This window comes from Haemaphysalis longicornis, unplaced genomic scaffold, assembly GCF_048455015.1.
Source record: "Haemaphysalis longicornis isolate Haplotype H1 unplaced genomic scaffold, Haemaphysalis longicornis Haplotype H1 scaffold_10, whole genome shotgun sequence".
Lineage (NCBI taxonomy): Eukaryota > Metazoa > Arthropoda > Arachnida > Ixodida > Ixodidae > Haemaphysalis > Haemaphysalis longicornis.
The window spans coordinates 102,346,801-102,369,688 of NW_027526204.1; the positions used below are offsets into that span (position 1 = coordinate 102,346,801).

Below are 22,888 nucleotides of genomic sequence, written 5' to 3' on the forward strand. Positions count from 1 at the left end.
GCACCAGAGTGTTGACGTGAAAACGTAGCTGAACTTCGAAGTAAGACAACTTTTTGTGCAGTCTTGGTGGTGAAGTTCTGAAGCAGACGAAGTTCACTAAAACAGCGGCAAAAGGCAAAACATCGTGTTACTCGTCGTTTCGAATTTGGCTTCCGCTGGTAGGTGACGGCAGCTGCTGAAGCCACTTTTAGAAACGGCTGACACCATTTTGAAGAAAACACTGTTTCTCATAACGTTTTCTTTCACAAAAAACATTTGTAACCCTTGTACGACGTTTTTCTCTACGTTAAAAACTTCTGAAATATGAGTGCGTTTCTCCTTTTGGTCATTAAAGTCAGTTTTGGTTATTTGGTCTTTTTGGTCATTTGGCCATCATGCCTAACGCATTTAATGCCATTGCGTTTTCGCATGTAACACGGCCCGCCCAAATAATGTCATTTGGTATCTTAAGGCTTTTAAAGGGCGCAGGGTAAGGCGAAATTGGAAAAAAAAGCTGACTTTTTTTTTTTCTTCGCATTTAGGGAGGCTCACCTCCTTATGCACATTTTTCATAATCACACTTATCTTACAAGGTTGTCTTTATGGCTCAAAAACCGTTTTTCCGTAGGCAAGTAGTAAGTGACCACATCCCATTTTAGAATGTACTCTGTGTTTATTGTCATTTTTTCCATCAAGAAACTCCCAGCTCCAGATCAAAACGCTGGTCTGGAACCACCTGTATTAAGAAATTGTTTGACAACCATTGCATAGCTGATTTTTCAGCTAAGGCAATGCAGAAACACCGTGCACATTTTTTTTTTCCACATTTGTGCTTAGTAGCCACGTGCCAAAAAATGTCTTTGTTGGGCTTCACACTCTCAAGATTGCAATATTGGATGCTTTTCTTTCATTCATTGCACGAGCCAGCATTTCGAAAGAATTCGAATCAACCCTGGGCGTGACACCACCATCAAGTGGCTAAAAGTGGTTTACCACATGCAAAGATACTTTGCAAACAGAGCTCAAAGACAGCTCACAAAATAGTCAAGGCATGACAGATTACAGACTGAACAGCGAAAAAAGGACTTCAACAGTGATTGCGAAGCTGGTGCTTATTAAATAAATTACTGGAGTGGTGTTTGCGGCAAAAAAAAAAAAAAAATTGTTTTTCACCTCTTTGCTTACTTCATCATTTATCTCGTACACATGGGCGTTTTTGATTTTCGCCTCCATCAGAAAAGCGGCCGCCGTGGCCGGGAATCGAACCCGCGATCTCGTGCTCAGTAGTGCAACGCCTTAGTCACTGAGCCACCGCGGCAGGTAGGACAGTGATGTCAGGAGTGCCCTCCTGTAAAGACTTCCACGTAGGTGTTCATTTTATCAGAACCAAAACTGATGCAAATGAACGAGACTGTAAATAATTATTTTTGCTTTAAGTCGACCATCTAATGTGCCAATCTATGATTAGTAGGCTGGTAGGTACCCATAGCATCGAAAGAAAAGGTAACACAAAAATTCCGTGTCAGTACTCTTTTTGTGTCTGCTTTCCGCCCTGAATCACATCTATTGTGATTGAACATGCATTGTGGGTTAGCTGTTTTGTCGGCGCTTGGGGACTGCAGCCGGGTGCGCACTTTCGCAGCCTAGCGAAGTAGCGCCGTTGCGTTAATACCGGCACGGTTGTGTTGGTCTTTTGCAATCACAGTTAGTACAGTAAAGCCTCAGTGTGTAAAATTGGTTGTTATAAGGAACTCACAAGGTGTCGATTGGCCGCTGAAAACAATGTATATTTAATCTTGGTGTAATTTTATCGCAGTGAAGTTTCTGGACTTGAAGAAAATTAACCCGGCGGGACAATTTCGTGGTGACAATAATGGCCCAGAGGTACGAGTTACCACTGCAAGTGACTTAGTAGCCCAACCAGCTGCCGTGGCTCAGTGGCTAAGGCATGCTGAGCACGAGGTCGCGGGTTCGATTCCCGGCCGCTTTTATGATGGAGGCGAAAAGCAAAAACGCCCATGTGTACGAGATTTCGGCGCACGTTAAAGATTCCCAGGTGGTCCAAATTAATCCGGAGCCCTCCATTACGGCGTGCCTCATCGCCTGCGTTGCGTCGGCGCGTTAAACCCTACAATCAATCAATCATGACTTAGTAGCTCACCTGGAAGCATGTCCTGGGGGTGTGTTTTGACTAACCTGGCTGTGTAGACGCACCTTCACGAATGCCATCTACTCTTCCTATTCTCATGAGAAACTGGGAATATGGCTTTCCTGCTTGGCCCCAATAGCCGAGGGGCAAAGCCATGCTAACTGTCCGGGTTCAAGCCGCAGTGCCTGTATTTCTTTTTTTGTGAAGACCAGTCATTTTTATTGCAGAATCAACTCTACGAATTCTTTTCGAAAATAAGCGTATTCACTGTCTTTTAGGTCGGTTTAGCCTATCAGCACATTTATTAGTTCTGCAATCGCTCTAATACGACATGAAAAAGTGGTGCATGTCGGGTGTGCCTAGGCGGCCAGGATTTCCAAATACGCGTCCTCAGGCGTGCAACATTTGCTTTGTCCGAGGTTCATAGAAATTCGCAGTAATGAAGTGGTAATGCATAAGTTACAACAATGTTTAAAATCTTCATGCACCTGAAAGCAGGCAATTTTCATCTTTGGCATGAAAAGAATGCAGCTTTTCGTCAGCTTAGTGTTCATCTTGTGAATACTCCACCGGCTATAATTTTAACACTCGCCGCAGGTGAAGCAACGGGAACCCACAGTCAAGGGGACCAGCTCGCTCATCCCAATTCATGGATGGATAATCGAGGCTCTTCGGATGGTACTTCAACCAGAGGACAGAGGCGGTACACTGCAAAGAATCAAGGGAAGAGGCTTCACGAGTGCCACTTTTGCCCCTACACCAGCTGTCGCCTTTTCAACTTGGTCATGCACAAGCGGATCCATACGGGAGAGAAGCCATTCAAGTGCAGCGTCTGCCCATCGGCCTTCACGCAACCAAGCAACTTAAAACGTCACATGCGGAGCAAGCACACGGACAAGAAACCGTTTGCATGCCGTTTGTGTTCGAGCGCATTCAGATACAAGCTTCAGCTGGAGAAGCACGTGGAAAGGCAGCACACTTAGGAGGCAGCGCATAATATGCCATTTAGTGCCAACATTGGAAGGTTGCCAGCACCTCCTAATATCTAACACTGATAGATAGAGAAATAGCCCTGTCGAACGAAAAGTACTTCCAAGTTGTTATTTATAAAAGCCACTTCAATAAAGGTATGAGGCAGGGTGTGCTCAACCGCAGTAGCGTGGAACAAGAGTGTGAGGGTTCCAGATAGTTGGTAAGCCCTGGTGCTTGCGGTGCAAAAAGCAGACGGCAGACTAAGTAGTACTTTTTGTGGCCCTTCACTCTGTTTTTTTGTGCTGTGAGCCTTAGCGTGGAACAACTATGCCAACTGCAGACCAATTTTGGAGGAGAACTTTCAGTTGGGTCTTGGATTCATTTTTGGATCCCAGCTTGGATCCATGTGGCTATTTTTGGATGAGGTCTGTTCACAACCAACGAAAACAAAGTTGTGTGTCCGCATTTTGAGAAGTCTCAATAAACAGCTTTCTCTTGGTTCACTACCAATACAGTGCTGCTCCTTTATAGTCTGTTTTAAGCTGTGCAGTTTTGCCCTGGTGGCGCCTGTCAATGATAGTTAAGGAATGGAAGGGTTAAATTTCATACAATCGCAAGGCAAGTGGGAACAACACCGCACTTAAAGGGTGCATTTGTTGCACAGACTTCACTGCCACTGCCAGCAGATCAACCCTCTCCCTTCAAGAATGACACCTTGGCTTCTGCTGACCTGTTGACCCTCCACTTCATGCATCGAGACGCAAAAAAAAAACAACCTTTCGCTCCATCTTCCTCACCTCTTGCATCAGCAAGGCAATGGAGAAAATCCTCCACACCCAACTCTCTTCCTAAAACAGAAGCCCCCCCCCCCCCCCACCTCTCTACTTATTTAAAGAGAGCATCTTCACACAAGCTGTCTTTTTGTGCCTCTCCCACGATCCACCTCTGTCCCTCTGTTGCAGTCCTTGCAGTCAATCTCCTTATCCGACGCCCCCGTCCGGTAACATATCCTGGATCCTCACCCCTTCCAAACTCTACAGGCTTTGCAGCGAAAATATACATGTGCTGTTTCCTTGGCAGTTGCATAACAATGCTCCACTTTGCCCACCTCACCTCGCCCTGTACCGTGCCAGCCCGCGGTATACCCCAAGGGTTCGTTCTTTACCTTCTCCTGTTTACTGTTCACGAATTCCCACATCTCCTTGACACCATTCCTGTGCAGCAAGCCATCTTAGCAACACATATTGCCAGGCCATAGTGCAACAGTTTTTGGGGATAAGCTGATACCTAATACGTATATTTATTCCAGGCAACCTTAGAAATATGCTGGAGGGAACCGCAGCTACCTCGCCCCAACAGAAACCAGGTCATGACCTACTACGATCAACCACCAATGCACCGAGTGGTGCCACCTCGCAGACAAGCCTCAGCGCAAGGACTGTACATATTAGCTTGTTTATGCACGGCCGTGAACCAAACTATGCGTTTTACCACAGTCTTCTGTAGTACAACCCAATCCAACTTGTCTTGACTACCAGTTCGGGTATGCCAACCTACCTGGCCTTCACTACAGTGCTACTTTTATGACATGATAGGCACCTCTTTAGCTTCTGTAGTGTAATGTTGATGTTAGAGTGGTAGATATTTTTACCCACCCTGAAACATTCTCCGCCTTCGTAAGCGGTACGCAACGCTTAGTGGTGAGTGCACAGTTAGTCTGCGCCTTCGAATGAACTCGGCTCCGTAGTAGACCTGTCAAGCGGAAACGAGGACGAGAGAGATACAGTACTAAGTGCAAGTAACAGTCTAATAAATTCACCGTACTAACAACACATGCGGGCATTTCCACTCAAGCAAGGAGACGTCATGCTTGTGCACTTCGTGCATTACTGTACTCTGCATTAAGCACGCTTGCACACCACCCAATGCGGGATCGGGAATGGAAAGGGAACAGAGTTTTAAAAAAAGAAAAAAATGAGGTAGAAGGGCGGAGGGAACAAAACGGTGTGCCACTGTAATTAAGTCTACTGCGCACAGACCTACCACAAACATAGGGCCTTTACATTAATGGGAAGCGACAAAGTGAGTTCAAAGAGCGGCCCAACCATTCGGAGTTTCTGTCGGAGCGTTCTGTCCAGGCGAAACGATAACAAGTGGTAAAGCTCCGTCTAAATGGAATGCGAAGGGACAGGTGTATAGCTCCGCCCAGACGGAACGGCAACTGTCACTAAAGTTCCATCCAGAGAAAGCACAACTCGCCTTGAGAGCTGTCGTTCTTGATTTTTACCCAACCAGCCAAATCGCTTCCACTCACTGACTAGCCAGAATCACTTATTACGGATGATTGGACTAACTCTCGCTCAATCCGGATGGAACTCCAAGCCGCCATCCCACGCCTGCTTCACAATATTTCAGCGTGCGCAGCTGGTCTTGATTTTTACCCAACAGGCCAAACCGCTTCCGCTCACCGACTAGTCAGTCACTGTTAATAATTACAGGAGATCGGGCAAAACTAGCAATTGCTACGTCAGCCTTTTGGCTTCAGTGAGCTGTAGCGGTTCGGCCGGTTGAGTAAAAAATCTGCTCTCGCTGAAATATCATAAAGCGGGCGTGAAGTATAGCCGCTACAAAACGCTAGCAACGGCCTCATAAAAAAAAAAAAAAAAAAAAAAAAAAAAACCTTAGGAGAATTGAACCCGCATCTACAACGTCCGAAGGAAGCAGCGCAACCACTACACCAAACTTTTTTTATTTATTGCCGGTTTTTTGTTAAATAACTACACATGGCACAGACAAGAAAAGGTACCACCAACTAAGCGTGGTACAAAACATACAATACATAAAGCGGGCAGTCGTAACTCCGGCTTGGCCTTGTCATTTTTTTACAACTACGTGTCGTAACGGTCGTACACAACCCTTACTTTCACATTGTCATTTTCAGACTGGCTTGGCGTCAAACATCAAAAAAAAAAAAAAAAGACCCTTCATGTTAGTATACAACGCTGCCGAACCTTTAGTGGGCAGTTAAAGGTCACTGCACTCAAAATTTCGACCTCTTGAAAGCACTATTCCCGTACAGTCTGCTGAAAAAGAAAGCAAGACGCAAAATACAACAGCTGAAACGCGCGCGTGAACGCCGCAAGCGGCCAGTCCTGACGCACGTGGCCGAAACAGCGCGGCACTTCGCGCACTGCGGCGTCGGCCATTCACGGCGAATGTGCCGCCTCATCGTGCAACGCAGGCATGTAGGCGCACGTCCCGGCACCACACACTGTACAACTCCGTCTCCATGCTGGATAAGTTCCGGGAGAGCGTCAGGCACGATCCCCTCGCGCAGGGTCGTTATCAAGGTGCGCGTCGTTGAGTCAGGCAACGCGAACCCGGGAACCCACCATTCTTCCCTCTTGCGCTCTTTAACCTCGCCAAACTAGCTCAAAACTCGCACAAATGGCCTGTTTAGGTCGTCAAAAGGCACCCAATGCAGTTTGACGGTGATTTCCTGGTCGATAACGGCACAATGCCGCCCCTAACGAGAGTCTCCTTCGCTTGCGGCGTCCTGAGCTTCAGTAGCCAAACATGGCTCATTTGATATGGGCAGGCCGATGCCACTTACCGCCTTTATCACTTTAAGGTCATCGAGCGGTGCGCGGAAAGTAATCCTCAATGCGGTAGGGCCGCGCGTCGAGATCCCCATGCAGGACAACACGGGACTTCATGCCTTCGTTCGAGGGGATCGCGGGCAGGAGGAAGCGGTAGCCGGCCGAGGGGCCCGGCGGCGAAACCGGCTGGTTTTTATTTAGCGTTCTGTCTGGACGGAACTTGCGCGTTCCGTCTAGACAGAAGGCTAGACGCTCCCTTTTCCGAAAGCAGAGAAGAACAGAAGGGGGTGGTACTGGAGACCGGCAGCTTGACGCCCGACGGCACGAAGCAGGAGACCCCACCGCATACCCGAAGCCAACGTTGGCGAAGCCCGCGAGAGCAGACGACACGTAAACACCTCCGAACAGCCCGGTGGCGACGACCAAAACCAGAGTAGTGCTATTACTACAGTAGATAATGCTTATATAGTTTGGTACTCGGCAAAAAAAAAAAAAGCAAGCAACACACTTTCCCCTAGCTTAGTGATCGACAGAAGCCGTAGAAGAGCGAATCTAGCGAATCTGTCGGTGTGCAGCAAATGTGGGCTGCCATGTTGGCGCTGTTTTTGGAATGGCTACACCCTTGTACGGCTAGTTGCCGGTGTTAATCATGTGTAACCTAAACAATACAGTTGACTTTCTATCACAGCAGGATTTATTTTTATGAAAGAATAATTGATTACTTTGTTTTAATACATTTTTTTTGCTTGGGTGTTGCGGTAGAAGTACGGGACATGCGGCTGAAACCGCTACCCGGTAATCCAGCATGGCCGCTCCCATTCGGTGTGTTTGTTTACAATTCTAGCCACTGTAGCTCCACGGCCCCTCGATTTTGAAGCAGCAGCTGCTTCAAAATCGAGGGGTCGTGGTAGCTCTAACTGTAGTTTACAACCTTTACAAAAGAAAGGTTTCGTCTTCTATCGTGTTGTTGCGGTTGGTTGCAGCTCAGATTCGCTCGTTGCAAGCTCCGAACATGAGGTAGGTGCCCAGGTTGTTTGTGTTAGCAAGAATTTGGAGTTTCAATCTCTGCTGCACCGCGCATTAGAACCAACGATTGAATGAAAACGCGTGTGTTCAAACACTTGAGAGCTGGTGAAACAACAAAACGAGCTTTGCTTACTCTTAAAAGCGTTGAATTCGTGCGATTGTCGAAACATGGGTAACACGCTCGCACAAAAAGGGTGAAGGCCAGCGTGAACAGTGAAGGAACCGTTCACGTGTTCTCGCGCGGCGCGCCATACAGCCGCCGGCCTAAAAGTGTACAAACCACGAAAATGGCAGTTTAAGTTATATTCTCTACCGGTAGCAGCCCACAAACTGTCGTATGCATGCGAGATGTCCTATAATTACTAAATATTGCAAAAATATCCCACATATATCCCCGGGCTGACGTGCGGCCGAGAAATACAGCCCGCTTATATCGAACACAGATATATCGAATTATTGCCTCTATCGAACCCTTGTATAATTCTGATAAAAATTACATGCATTTAAAACTTTTTATATCTAATGCGATTTTGCTCACAATGGATATATCGAGCTCTCCCGCGCGGGATTGTTCGCTCTCCTTAGGCATGCGGCAGGCTTTCCCGCAATACATCGGCGCGCAGCGGTCGCTTGCGACTCCCGCGCGAGCTCTGGCGCGTCCAAACCGGCCGTGGCAGAGTGGACCAGCTCCACGCATGCATGCCGTTGGAGCTGAAAGCGCCACATTGGGCGCTGCGGGCTGCAGTGTCACCGAACTTCAGTCCGCGCAACTCGCTGCCCGCATTAGCTGGGTTCGCTGGGCTCGCCGTTATTCGCTTGTATCCATGCTTGTCTCCGCTCTGTCGAAGACACCGAGGACTCCGTACCGCTTCCGAGCACGAGCGAAGCCGTCGCTGCCGTGGCCCTGCTACGGTGATACTGTAGTGCCATTGAGGGCAGCGGTCTTGTGCTTGTCGACTGCTTAGATACCGTGGAGCAAGCAGTCACCAGCAACGCGTTGTGCTCCAAGAAGCAGGCTACACTCACGCCGTTCTTTCGGCCCAATAAATGATTGTTTTCTTTCCGAGAAAGTGTCGTATCAATAGTGAACTGCAGGGTGGTAAGAGCTCAGCGTTAGCTCGTGACTCTGTCGGCAAGATTGCTTTCATATAAGTTTTTTTTGCTTCACTCTCTATATCGAATTTTTGCTATATGGAACTATTTTACAATCCTCGCGCTGTTCGATGTAAGTGGGCTTTACTGTAATCCATACTTGCTGCTTTCGTTGTCCGTAAACTTTTGCTCTTCGGGATACTTTTGTGCGGAGAACTGATCTTATCGTCTGTCTCCTGGGCTCGACGGCGCAGTGAGATAATTTCTGTTACATCTCAATATTAAAGTCATGCCCGGGGATGGAATGGGACCTCAGAATATTTCGGGCATTGCATGAGTTTGAACTGTCACCAATGTTAGCGGTGACAGTTTTAGTGTAAATTATTTTACTGAAAATGATGTTTTTATGGGAAGTGTCAACTCGGTATTCTCAAATGTTTGGCATGTCCACCCTGCCTTCTTGTAGCAAACCACTTTCGAAAACTGAATCAATGATTCAAAGTTCCATTGCAGTGGGCCGGCGATGCGATATGCTGTAACAAAAATGTTCCAAGCAATGAAGATCATGCTTTAACTGTCAAGGAACTCAAGTTTCTGCACAGACCACTTACTAGACTTTTACTGTTGCTTCTTTAAAGACGATAGTCTTTCTTGCGCTACTTGAACGCAAAAATTTTGGTCGGTCTGTCTGTATGTCTGCCTGTCTGTAACGCGATTCAGCCAGCCGGCCAAAGTTAAACATAAGCGGCACAGTAGGTTTATATACCCACAACCAAATCTAAACTTCTAAGTCCGCTGTCAATGTTCATACTTGTCAGCATTGTTGAACAAGAGCAAAACACTATGCAAATATGACGCAGAAAATCAATACATAAGTGATATTTGCAGTGTTCCTTTATTTAAAAAATTATGGATGCTTGATTCAAATAAAATGCTGCATCTACTGCATAAAAAAAATTCACTCCGTCGCCTGCGCCACTATAGCTTCTTCTAGCGGCATTTTAAGAAATAAAGTGGAAACTGTTGCGAAAGGTTCCATTAAATAGGTTCCACGTTCTGCTTGGAACGCACGTGGAGTAGGGCAACATTGCTCTATAAACATTGAAGTAGGGCGCCTCGATTCGCACGCGTCTCCACTGTACAGCAGCGCTGGCATCCAGGCACCTGGTGTGGAGCAGTGGAATGCAGTAAATTTAAATTGACTTGAGCAAGCCTCTAGCGGGTTACCTTGGGAGGAGCGTGACTGGAGAGGAACAGCATGATAGGTGAGCAGGAAAGCGAAGGCAGGCATTTACTTGTCTGTATACTAACTTGAGTGTATTTTAATATCGTTGAAAATAATAATAAAAAATTCAAAAGTTGACGAAGGACTATCGTCTTTCGCAAACATTTGCAACAAAAGGAGCAGATACATGGCCAATTTTTTAACTCGGTAGTTGTCGCGAATTACTTGTATTCATCTAAAGCAGGATTTTGCAGGAAAGCACATGCAGCTACTGGGCAGGGAATTTAGAAATGCCCAAAATCACTCACTGTTGACACGCTGTCGGAAGTAAATAAATTCTACTCTGCAAAAAAAAAGCTGTTTTCCTTAACCTTGCTTGGAAACTGTCTGAACAGCTTCAGTTCCGAAGCATTGGAACATCTTTTCACTGCATGATAGCTTTCATCATTTGGCTTTTTCATAAAATTGCAGGGCAAGCTTAAGAGCTCTATTGTGGCCAATCGGTGAAGAAAAAGCAATCAACGTGGTTTCGCATGCCAAGTCGTCGGGGAGGTAGCGAGCCATGCTGGTGCGAAGGAGAGGACTAGTGACATGCAGCAGTGAACGGAATCAGTTACACGTATGTGGGCAGTGCAAGAGTGACTGAGGCAAGGTGTGACGGAGTTCTTCACGTCGGATGTTCAGTCGACGAGCCACTGGATTCTGGGACAGTCGCCATCTCTCACCAGGGTGACCGTCTGCCTGTACATGTCTTCTCAGACTGGATCACATGTCGTCGGGGAATGTCACGCTGCTGTGCCTCAAGCCTGCTTTACTCGTATGGTCCTCCGTGTGTGTGTTCATAGTGCTTCAGCGGTTCCTCACCTGACCTCTACGTCTTTGTGCTGGAGGGACCGTTTTGTGTGTTCTTGTGTGTTTCCCACCAGCTAGGGGCTCGCCCCAACGTCCGGGCCTTGTTGGGACCCTGAGAATTTACTCTGGACAATTGGCACGCCTCGACTGCACTACACACAAGAGCTGTGCTGCGCCGTGACTGTACTGTGTGACTAACGTGAGCCACAGACCTGTCTAGTGGACCCCCTTTCCTGAAAATGGTTTATTCCATAGAGTTTTATACTAATATATACTACCGTAAAATCACCAAGTAAAGCGCCCCCCCTCGAAGTGCAGATAGTTCAGGAAATTCTGGAGAGGGTGCCCTTGTTCGGAACTGCCCCATAATTCAAAACGGCGGCGTGTAAATGTTAACTAACCTTACTTCCCCCCCCCCGGCCGCCGTGAAAATGAAAAAAATAATGGAGTTGATTGCAGAGAGACATTCTTAGTGAAGTGAAGATGAAGAAGACTGTGAAGCCCCTCTTGGCGCAAGCAGTGTTAGCAATTCATGCGGTGTTCCCGTCAACCACGTTGTTGGTCCTGCCAGCCAACAACTCCATTCTTGCCATCATCTGGTCCATTTTTTAGTTTTTGAACAAGGGTTACTCGTGACGTGTTTGGAGGGCGTTCACAATGGAGCAAAAGGGCTTTGGTGCCTCTCAGAAATCTTCCGGTGTCTTTTGGCTTTCGTTGCGGAGGCATGTCACGAACCACCGTTGTCACAAAGTCACGAGCATATTTGGCTATGTCAGATGACAATAATGAAATGGCAAGCGTGTAAGGAATTAACGGCTACTCTGTGTTCTTGGATTAGATTCTGGTTTCCACAAGAGCGAAATCACAAGTGTTCCCAGGCGTTTTCGGTTTCACTGGTTTGGGCCATCAACAGGTGGCTGGGGGAGGGGGGGCTGAAGAATGCAAAATAGATTATGAGAGGGGGGCGCTCGCATGGGTGGGGGTGCTTGATTGGTATTTTACGGTAAAGGGAAATCTGGTGCCAGTGTCTAGGAGATCTGCGCCTCACTGAGCGGGCCGTCGTGTACTGGGTACTACACTTTTACACTGGGTAGTCCACTTTTTTTTTGGCATGGTTCATGAACAGGCCTATGGTTGCGAAGAAAAAGTGTTGCTAAATAGTATTATTTAATGTTGTTCATTTATTAAAAAATTGTAGCTCCGAGAGATTTGTCAGGTATTATTTAGAACTTTCGTCTAAGGTGAACAAGAAAAAAAAATGTTAAAAATTTTGGTCTATCATGGCTTCAAGAGCAAAAAGAAGCCATGTGGCTAGCCAAGCCAAGTAAGTGGGGAGCGTCTCTCGCTGCTATGGTGGCACGACGGCCCACAGGGTCTTATACACACCCTCCTAACACCCCCCAACACCCCCTAGGGGGATTACAACACCCCCCCCCCCCCAAAAAAAAAAAAAAAAGATTCTACAACCATGAGCACCCTGCTTCGGGATTGATACACCCCCCTCCCCCCAACCCAGAAGAATTTGGACACCCCCCCAAAATCGAAATTCTGTATAAACCTCTGACAGCATGCAATCGTAGCGACAGATTTCCCTCTAGCATATACTAGTATGAAACTGTGGTTATTCGCGCTCACTGTGTGCTTGTCGTATCATTTCAGCGTCCTTTCGGTGCTGTCATGCTGTCAAATACTCTTTGTCCCTGTGTGCATGTCTGTGGTTCAGCTCTCAGCTTTCTGGTGATGCTGGCACTGGACTTATGTTCTTCTTTTATTTTTCAGGATGCCATTGCAGCAACAGAGTTCACCCTCAGGCAGATGGATGCTTTGCCCCCGTGCATGTCTATTATTCAGCTCACAGCTTTGTGTATGATGCTTGCATCACTCTCATGCTCTCTTTGCTCTCATTTTTCAGGATGCTACTACAGCACAGTCAAAGCTCAAAGTCGAAGTCAAAGTCAAAGGTCAAAGTCATTGTCAAAGTCGAAGCTTTGCCCATTCTGGTTTGGCTCTGCTAGACACGGAATGCACTGACCATGTTTTTTTCTTTTTTGTCGTGTTAATACATGGTTATACAGCTGAACGTCATTATAACTAAAAAGTATCAGGGCAGTAAATGAGTTCGTTATATCCGATATCCGTTAGTTCGTTATATCCATTATATCCATTAGTTCAGTATATAATTAGTTCGTTATATCCGATTAGAGGTAAAATCGACTCTAACAAATTGCCAGTCTGGCTCACTCAAAAATCCTTGATAATAAACGCATTATTGTAAGCTTCGAACCTGCTTACAAAAGGTAATCCTTAGCTTTCTTCTTTTGGCATTTCAAACTAAATGGACCGGAACATGGCAACGTGACACTAAAAAAAATAACAAAGTGCGTTTGACAAAACAGGCCTGCATTCAAATTCATTTGAAGACGGATGTGATGTTCACCTGGCGGCTGTTCACAGTCCACGCACGAAAGGGCCTTTTCTACGGTTGCAGTTCTACAAATGTATCGTCTATTTTTTATATTTCGCTTTATTAATCTAGCTGTTGAGTTTCAAGCCTCGTGCGAACCAAATATTTCTTTGGTATAGCCGATAGCGCATGTGGCGTGGGCAGTTTCAGTTTTGTAATAAAAAGAATTAAGTGTCACTGAAATAAAGCGTGGCCAACCAAATTTCATATTTAGTTCGCTTTAGCCAATAATTCGCTATATCAGTGTTCATTGCAATGAGATTCGACTGTACCATCATGAAAGAAAAAGCAATTTCTGTGCCAGTTCCTCTAATGTTTGCCTTCTACTGGCACTGATGCCTACACTGCTTGGTCGTCTCAGGCCGATTCACTGGAGTTAAATTTTTGAATGCTTGTTCACCGACTGTCTTCATTTCTCAGCTTACCGCAGTGAACTTAGGACTGCCACAAGTGTGGGCAAAGTGCTTGAGCACAGTGGCTGGGATCACAGTTCTTTACTGCAATTGAACTAATTTTTGTCTAGCTTCCAAATCTAGTTTTCAGTTGAGAATTTGATTCTCTATTGGCTGATGCAAGTTTTTGTGGGCCTGATGGGACACAAATCTAGTGTGGTTATCTTCTAATCACTTGCGCATTCACGTGTTTTTATCCCGATTTGATTGGCTCCGGGCATTGTTGAACACATTCCTGGACACCATGTTTTTTTGTTGTATGTCCATGACCCCATCACAGAGTGTTCTGTGACATTGCTTATCATTTTCGGTCTTGTGTTTAATTCTAGAAAGTGTTTTTTTCTTCATGAAGTGTGGCTCATAATAGCTTTAATTTTAAACTGCTTTTTAAGAACAACTCGTTGCTTTATCACAGCCGATAGAAGATTGGATGTGCACCAAGGGTTAACTGTGTTGTGAATGTTTTTTACGGGAGCCAATTGGGTGCGCTTTTAGTGGGCGCCCACCGGTTGTGCAATTTTTCCAGCCTACGCAAGTGATGCCTTCACATGAATTTCCAAAAGCTTCTCGTTAGTCTTCTGCATTAACTGCTAGCATATTGATACCTGAGCATAACAAACTGAAATACAATAAGTCCTTGGTTTATCAAATTTGCAAGGTATTGTTGTTGTGATAATACCCAAGGAAAACCATTTATATTTAATCTAGGTACAAGAAAGGGTTGGTAACGTAGTGTAGGTGTAATTTCATTACAACATAGTCTCTGCACTTGAAGAAAATTGATCTCGAAAGACAATTTCGCCTTTCCATGATGGCTGAGGGGAAAGCGTTGTTAGTACAATCGTTTTTGGTAGCTGAGCCAGACGTGCTTCCTAGAGTGAGTGACATTAGGTCCTCTGCAAATTTATAGAATATGATAGTAATGCAATGGTTGTGCAGTATTTAGCCCATTACTTGAAAGCATAACGTATCCTAGACCAGTTTTTTTTTAATCTATGGAGTAGAAAAGTTTGAATCTGGCTCGGCAGTTTTAAATAGTTGTGTGGTTTTTTGTGTAGCATTGTAGGTGTACATACTGCGTGTTTCCTACTAATTTTCGCCGTAACCACATACCTTGCCTTCATTGTGCACCATGCCAAATTGAGCTTAGCATTCTCACTACTCGCCGCGGTGGCTCAATGGCTAAGGTACTGTATTTATTCGAATACATATAAGGCAGTCACAATTATAACGTGGGGGTGCAGTTTGGAGAGTAAAAAATATCGTCATATTTATATATACTGAGCTTCAAATATACGGTGGAGTATGCCTTTGAGTCTACGGATTTTGGAAAAAAACCTCGGCCTTATATTCCAATAAATACGGCATTGTGCTGCTGAGCCCAAGGATGTGGGTATGATCCCAGCCATGGCGGTTACTTTTCAGACGGAGGCGAAAAGTGCAAACGCTCGTGTGTTGAGATTTCGCCGCACGTGAAACATCACCACATGGTCGAAAGTAATCCAGAGCCTTCCACTATGGCGCGCCTCATAGCTCGAGTGTATCTTTGGCACGTTCAACCCTCAAAATTTGACCAGAAATGTCCCCCTTTCTGTGCTCCATGCGAAAGCGATGTAAACCTTCTCATTGCGTGCTTTGTCTGCTAAACTTAATCCCGAGCTCTCCACTACGGCGCGCCTCATTGCCTAGCGCGTTAAACCCTACAATCAATCAATCAATTCTATGGTGTTGTGTTTTCTGCAGGTGAAGCAACGCTGGTTCCAGGGCCCGCGCCTCCACTCCTGGATTCGAAGACAGGCTTCAAGCGCTGGTGGGCCGTCTCTTACACACCCAAGGGGCGTAAGCCGTGCCCCATCAAGAACCAAGGGAAGAAGCTTCACCACTGCCGCTTCTGCCCGTACACCAGCTGTCGGGCCAGCAACGTGGTCATGCACGAGAGGGTCCACACCGGAGAGAAGCCGTACAGGTGCAGCATATGCCCATCGGCCTTCACCCAGCGGCCGTCCCTGAAAGCGCACATGCGCAAGCACACGGGTGAGCGACCCTACGTGTGCAGCGTGTGTTCGAGCGCATTCAGGTGGAAGCATCAGCTGCGGAAGCACGTGGCAGAACACTGAAGGGGCGGGGCATTGCGTGCCCTTATACGCATAAGGTGGGAGTGCTGCGAAAAGATTTGTGCATGTGTGAGTTCCTAGAGATGCCCCTGGTGGACACAGAATTTGGTCTCCCATAGAGGGGCTATTGGGGTGAAATTCACTTGGCTTATTAGGAAGACTGCTACCGATAAAAATGATGCCAACGATAATCATGGAACACAAACAGTGGAGATGATAATGATAATGATAAAGGTGAAGCAGTTGGGATACCCCAGCCACTTGCTGGCAATTTCTGTGTAGTTTCACACAGACTGCATTGGTGGTCGCTGATCTGATTGATTGATTGTAGGGTTTAACGCGCCGGCGCAGCGCAGGTGATGAGGCGCGCCGTAGTGGAAGGCTCCAGATTAATTTTGACCGCCTGGGGATCTTTAACGTGCGCCGAAATCTCGTACACACGGGCGTTTCTGCTTTTTGCCTCCATCAGAAAAGCAGCCGCCGCGGTCGGGAATCGAACCCGCGACCTCGTGCTCAGCAGTGCAACGCCTTAGCCACTGAGCCACCGCGGCGGGTGGTGGTCGCTGATCTAATCCACCGTTGAGAAACAGAACTGGGTGATTGCAGAGTGCCTCTAGTTCTGTTAGATCATACCACTGGAATGCTAACATGCAGACAACACACTGATAACTGTTTCTAATGCCTGCCCATAGAATGTCACTTCTGCCCGTATGTCCCTGAGGTGCAAAATTTCAGTTTTTCAATACTTCTTGGTCTTATGGGTTAAAAAATGTCTTTTCTGGTTGTGATGGACCCGAGTCAGTTTACAATAGCTGGTTCTTCTTTATTGGAAAATGTTGTATTTTATCTTCATGAGCGATCAGATAAAGGTTTGTGGAAGTGTGCACTCAGGCACACTGGGTTGGATTACTGTTACAACTGCTCTGGATTTCCGAAAAACCTAACATTGTGTCCATTGAGGTGGTGTCAATTTGGCCCGTGATCCATGATCTTGATGTGGTGTGTCCGCAGCCACTAACAGCAAAGTAAGGTGCATGTTTTGACATTTCACATTACATAGTTCTTGCTGGAAGGCTACCAGGGCCGTGAAACTGCGTTAGTGTCCGTTTTAAGCCATGCGATGGTTTCCTGGTACAATCTGTTGACCATTAAAAACCTAGGGATGAATTGCATGAAGCAGTAACCACATGGAGCGATTTTTGCGAGCGATGTGACAGGGATCCGCAATCGTTCATCCCAATCGCTCGTTGAGGCAGCCACATGAAAGCGATCGTGTGAGCGACACGACAAGCAATCCTGATATTGCCGCACAGCGCGCAATACGATTATCAATACATGGCCGCAAGTTTTTTTTATGTGTGCATTTGTCACAAAAACAGGAAATAAACGTATTTCAGTGGGCAGAGGGTTGTACTTTTCTAGGATGCACTGTGCCGCCGCGCGCCCCTTCTCCTCATTCTCTCCCTAAGCCGGAAGTTGCGCCCCTTAGGGCTCTCCTATTGTATAGTCGCTCAGGTCACTTCCGGGAGGTGAGCGACTTTTTCTGGCGGCCCAGAACCGAGCGATTCGGTCAGCGGCGAAAAGTAGTTCGTCGCTAGTCGCGTCGCTCCCCAAATCGCTTGCAAAATCGCTCCATGTGGTTAGCGCTTAACGTTTGTGATAAGCTCAAACACTGGGTGTAACAGGTGGAATTATTGTAAAAACTGTACTGATGCTGCTGCAGCCAAAGAGCCCCATTGAAGGAAGGCCCTGTTTTCTGTCCTGCTAGCCTGTCTGTTTTGAGCATTGAAGAGCGAGAACACTGTCTTCCTTGGTTTGGTGCTTGACGACCAGTCATTTTGGGTCGAATTCTAGTCATACACTCCGAGCCAGTCCACACACTTCAAAGAGACAGTTCTGGAATTATTACCCACCGCGGTGGCTCAGTGGCTCAGGCATTGCGCTGCTGAGCACGAGGTCGCGGATTCGATGCCCGGCCGTGGCGGCCGCTTTTTTGATGGCGGCGAAAAGCAAAAACGCCCGTGTGTACGAGATTTTGGTGCACGTTAAAGATCCCCAGGTGGTCAAAATTAATCTGGAGCCCTCCACTACGGCACGCCTCATCGCCTGCGTTGCGTCGGCGCGTTAAACCCTACAATCGATCAATTCTGGAATTTTGTTCGTTCCCTACAATGCCAATGTTATTGGTAACATTTGTAATTTCCTTGGCTTGGCAGGGCCATTCATGCAACCCAAGAAGGGTCACTCAGCTTTTAGTGATGCGCTTCTTTTTTAATTTGACAAAAACTATCCGACGTTGTTATCACTGAATGTTCCAGAGTTGGAGAAAGCACCAGAGACTGCTTATTGAAATTTTCCCCTTTGTTGTTGCCGGCAGTTTCACATTATTTATATATTATTTATAGCATAGTGATTGCACTTCGGCAGGCTATAGCCAACTTGCTGGCTGCCTTTGGGGCTGCATTCTTTTTGTTTGTTCAGTACATTCTTGTTGAGACTTTGTAGGGTTTCTAAGAAAGTTAATACCAGCCTAATATTGAAATTTTATATTAGAGCCACAGATGAGGCGTGCAAACTTTAAAATCAGAGATTAGAAGATCTGCCGGGTGTTAAGAATGCAGAACAAAATATTGAGGTGTTTTAAAGGACTTGTTTCACATGCCAAAGATTGGTAATTGGTAGCATGTATAAGTAGGCTACCTGACAGTTGTGGAAGAGTCATTTTACCTTTTTACTGTTTGTGCCAAATCATAATTGGTAGCACGTATATTTAGGCTACCTGATTATTGTGGAACAGTCATTTTACCATTTTAGTTTCTGTGCCAACTTCACCAGCATATGCCACAAGAAGAAATATTCAAACAAAATGTTTGTGCCATGTAATGGTCGGTTGTTCCTACAATAAATCACAGCAGCTTTCGACTGCAATGTTTTAAAAAAGTAAGCGTATCCTTTTGTCGTACTTACGTTGGCTTCTGGGCATAGTCATGAAATGTTGAGTTCGCTGAAGTTTGCGACTCACGTGTAAAACAGACAAACTTCTCGATCACGGTTAAAAAAAAATGAAGGCAGCTTGCACAAACGCGCAAGACTTGAAGGAAGCGAAGCCGTACGCAACCTTCACGACAATCACGACGGTTTAACTCCACAATTGCAACCGATTTTCTGCTTCTTCACTGCCGAAATGACCTTTACTCCATCTTTGTTGCTAGAAGTCTGAGCTTTCTTCATTTGTTTGGAAGTGATAATGACTGGACATCACCCTGGAGGGGCGTACGCTATAACGTGTCTTTCTCATTCCGAGCAGGTGTTGCCACGATTACGGCGAATGCAGGAGTTTTTTTTTTGGCCAGTCTGAGCCTATCTGCCTAAATGGGTATGCGTGCCTTGACAAATGTGCACCGGGGACACTGGGAGGTCGCTGCAAGGCATGCACCCACGAGCACTCGGCATTTTCTTGGTTTATTTAACTGCCGGGCAGTCGCCGCAATCTTGGCCCATCTTCCTGTGTTGGTATGCTTGGCTTGACAAACATGTGCAGGGGACGCTGGGCGGTTGTCGCGAGGCACGAGCGCTAGGCATTTTCTTGTTTTTGTTAGCTGCCAGGCGCCCGTCGTGAGGCCTACGCTCACGCCTCAATGCGCTTGGCAGTTTCTTGGTATTTTTAACTGTGGACAGAAAAAACTGCGATTTTTGTAAACATCTTCGCTGTTGAAACTGCAAATAGATGAGGACTAGGACAAAAAATGAGAGAGCGCTTTTTTGTTCCATCTTAGCTTTTTTTTTTTCATCCCATTTTACGGTTTTTGAAAGGGTTGCATTGAGTACTGCTCACTAAAATGAAAGCAAAAGAACATACCTTTCAAAAAGATGTTACACCAACTAGCCTGCCACGAAGTAATACTTAAAAGTGCATTTTAAGGTAAAGGCTTTCCATCTTCAGATTTAAAGCATGTGCCTTGTGAAGTACAGAAAATCGCGAGCTACAAAAAAATTATAGCAAGTGCTAGAGAAGGCAAACGGCAGTGCTGGAGAAAGTTGGGGTGTAGGCCACTGCTTGACTTGCAGTACGAGCCACCTTGACAGGTGAAGGTATTGACGGGGCGAACAGGATGCTCGTGGCAATGGCTAGCTTCTGGAACGAGTTTAGGAGGGTGCTATACAAGGGCTGGTCAATTGCAGATGGCCAAAGCAACAAAGTTCAGCAGCAGATCAACAGAAACTGCAAGTAGACTTTCGCTTGCCATTCTTATAAGTTTTAAGCAACCTCCACAATTTTTTCAGTCGTGAACTTGCACCAAGTAGGCCAGGTTAATGATTTAGTATATACAGCGACACTTGTTGGCAATGAGAAAATTTTTCATTAGGATTTATTGTTCTTTCATATTTGTGACATTTAATATTCAAGCGCAATGTCCCAAAGCAATGACAACATGTGGAATTTTTACTGGGTTGATGGTAGCCGAATGATCCGGCCTACTGGTATTGCGATGAAACAAACGGGTACTACACGCTCGAAATGGTGAATACAGTAGCCGACCAATTTTTCGGACCCGGAGGGGAATGAAAAATAGTCCGAATAAAAGAGGAGTCCGAAAAACCCGCCAGTCATTACTCCTATGGAACAACTGTCCGTTCCTCGGGAAAGTCCAAAATATCCAGCAAGTCCGAATTTTTGGAATCCGAAGAAACGGTCGGCTGCTGTATTATGCCACCGCAATAAAGAAGCTTACGAGGTACCCACACTACTCGCAAAGAATATTTCGTCATTCACATCATACAGCTTCCACACACACCAAGAGCACAAAGGCGGCCACAATCGACGAAGCTTCAAACGTTGTGACAACTACAGAGTGCAGCCTGGATCTCTCGTTATTTCACAGATTAAAGGGACACTAAACGGTGGAAACAAGTTTGCCTGTATCGATGTATTACGATGCTGAGCATCTAAATACACCATTCTCGCAACTACCAGTTGTTTAATAAGGAAGAAAACGCCCGAAACATGAAAACAGGGGACGACACCCCATACACCTGTGGGTACCAAGTATAGATAGCTAGGGAACGTATGATTTTTCAGTTAAAAGAAAATTTTATTCACCCTTTAGTGTCCTTTTAACAGCAGGTTGTGGCTCTCGTTAACGAGTGTTGAAGAGAGTGGATTTGGTACTGCTGCAGGCTATGGAGGCAGTAAGAAGAATAGCAGGACTACATTTTCTCAACCACGTAGCCATGAACTACTTCACTTTGTGCACTCACAGGCAAACAACAATGTGCACGCAATTCAACCTTACTTCACCAACTGGTCTTTTGTGATTATCGATCATGTTAGCAGGCAGCTGCAAGTGCTTACAGAGGGAAAAATGTCTGGGTGAGGATGGTGTTAATGCAGGTGTACCCTGTACTGTAGGTAGGTGAGAGTTTTCTACCCTGAACTCAAAAAAAAAAAAAAAAAAAAAAGGAACGATGCATGCACTCTATACAGAGTTCAGGACGCGTGGAAGTTAGTGTCAGTTGTTCGGCCTCTTCTGCCTACCAATGTGTGCAGTGCTCCTTCACGAGCCTCAAAAAAGAGTACTGTAAAGTTCCAAGCGAACACCCACCTCCGAGCCATCGCGCAAACCCCTTTACGGGTGAAATATTCAACGTATACTAAAAGACACCTAAGATCGTGCACCTCCTAAAATTGTTGGCTTTAGCACCGATGAGTGAACAAAATAAACGTGAATCATCTATTCTGTTGATGTGGTCATCTATTTGTCCTTTCCACACTTGAGGCGAAAGTTTGCACATCTGGAATTTTTTCTTGATATCTCCACAGTTTTGGTTGGTGGTGCGACCACTTTTTTGTAGTTTTTCGCACCAGACCTGAAAGATCGCCCATGCCGTATTTCTCACTTGATGTCTCTGTACTTTAAATGGGCGTTCGGAACCTCATGGTATGCCGCTGAGGCTGTTGCCGCACAGTCGTAGTGAGCCAGTTGTGTCTTGTGAGCTGTATCGAGGATTGAAGAGAGTTTTTTGGAGCATGCTTGGCACCGCTGCTCTTTTGTTATGAATCCTTGCCACACTCTACTCATCCATAATGTCGCCAAGCCAGCCACCACGGGCTTTGGAAGAGGCCGTGCTCCTGCTTTGTCTTGTAGATACAAGAGAGCACACCCCTTTTTTGCGCAGGCACATCGCTCCCAGCAAGTTAGATTTGGCACACCCAGCGTTCGTGTTTCATTGACAGTAGGTGGCCCTTAAACACAAGTGTCCCTTGCTTCAAGAGAGGGTCAGCCAACGATGGCTGCACAGACTCATTAGCTACGGTGCCATAGCACCCGACCAACATGCAACCGATGTGGCGTTGCTGTCACTCGAGGATGCCATCACTGTAGGATGGTCTCGCAGGCATGTAGGTAATGGCAGTGGCAATTGTCAGAGCAGGCACATGCACCAGCTTGCACAGCCTGGGTAGCATAGCAAAGCAATTGCGGCACCGCATCGCCCGACGTCTGAGGATGCCGAAGCTTTTTCTCGTGTTCGCCATATAAGTTCTTGCCTGACCTGAGTCACACGTGTGTGCTTGTACAATACTTCAGTGGCGAGAGGCTCCCCCACTCCCCCCCCCCTCCCCCCCCCCCCAGAAAGTCATGCAGTATTAGTCTAGTGCTATAGGGACCGGGCAGCTGGACGGGTGGCGCCACCACTCGGCGCTCCCCTCGTCAGTGGAATGAGCCGGTGCATTGGACTACACAGTCTCACGTTGTTTTTGTCGTGTTTGCTTCGGTGCTTTGTATGTTTTGGTGGCGTTGTGAGCAGACATGTGAGATGAAACGAAGTCTAGACAGATGTGTTGGGTTCTTAGATGCAGTAATGACTACGTAAACTTGTCGGACGCATCTAAATTTGGGTATCGGCTGCAATGGCATGAGCGCTTTTTTGAGCGATCTGCACTTTGCCCCACCCGTTCTGAGTA

At 46.3% G+C, this 22,888-nt stretch overlaps 2 protein-coding genes across 8 annotated transcripts in view; both read left to right on the forward strand.

Moving 5' to 3' along the window:
• LOC144158986 (transcription factor Ken-like) overlaps positions 1-3,612 on the forward strand; it is a 9,040-nt gene extending 5,428 nt beyond the window's left edge. For all 3 annotated transcript variants that reach the window (XM_077690208.1, XM_077690207.1, XM_077690209.1), the window contains exon 3: positions 2,726-3,612. In XM_077690208.1, coding sequence (XP_077546334.1) covers positions 2,726-3,111 — 386 coding nt within the window. In that variant the 3' untranslated portion in view covers positions 3,112-3,612. The remainder of the gene's footprint in view (positions 1-2,725) is intronic.
• A 3,956-nt stretch (positions 3,613-7,568) lies between these two features.
• Positions 7,569-16,316, forward strand: LOC144158985 (uncharacterized). 5 transcript variants are annotated; one of them, XR_013320221.1, is made up of 3 exons: positions 7,569-7,716; positions 10,514-10,771; positions 15,554-15,693. XR_013320221.1 is itself a non-coding variant. In XM_077690204.1 (3 exons), the coding sequence occupies exons 2-3, from the start codon at positions 10,790-10,792 to the stop codon at positions 15,925-15,927; spliced, it is 444 nt and encodes a 147-aa protein (XP_077546330.1). In that variant the 5' UTR covers positions 7,588-7,716; positions 10,514-10,789; the 3' UTR covers positions 15,928-16,316. The 5 variants fall into 5 exon arrangements, 3 of the variants coding, with proteins under 3 accessions (XP_077546330.1, XP_077546331.1, XP_077546329.1); XR_013320222.1 differs by having other exon boundaries at positions 10,514-10,785; positions 15,554-15,682; XM_077690204.1 differs by having other exon boundaries at positions 7,588-7,716; positions 10,514-10,859; positions 15,554-16,316.
• The last annotated feature ends 6,572 nt before the right edge of the window (positions 16,317-22,888 follow it).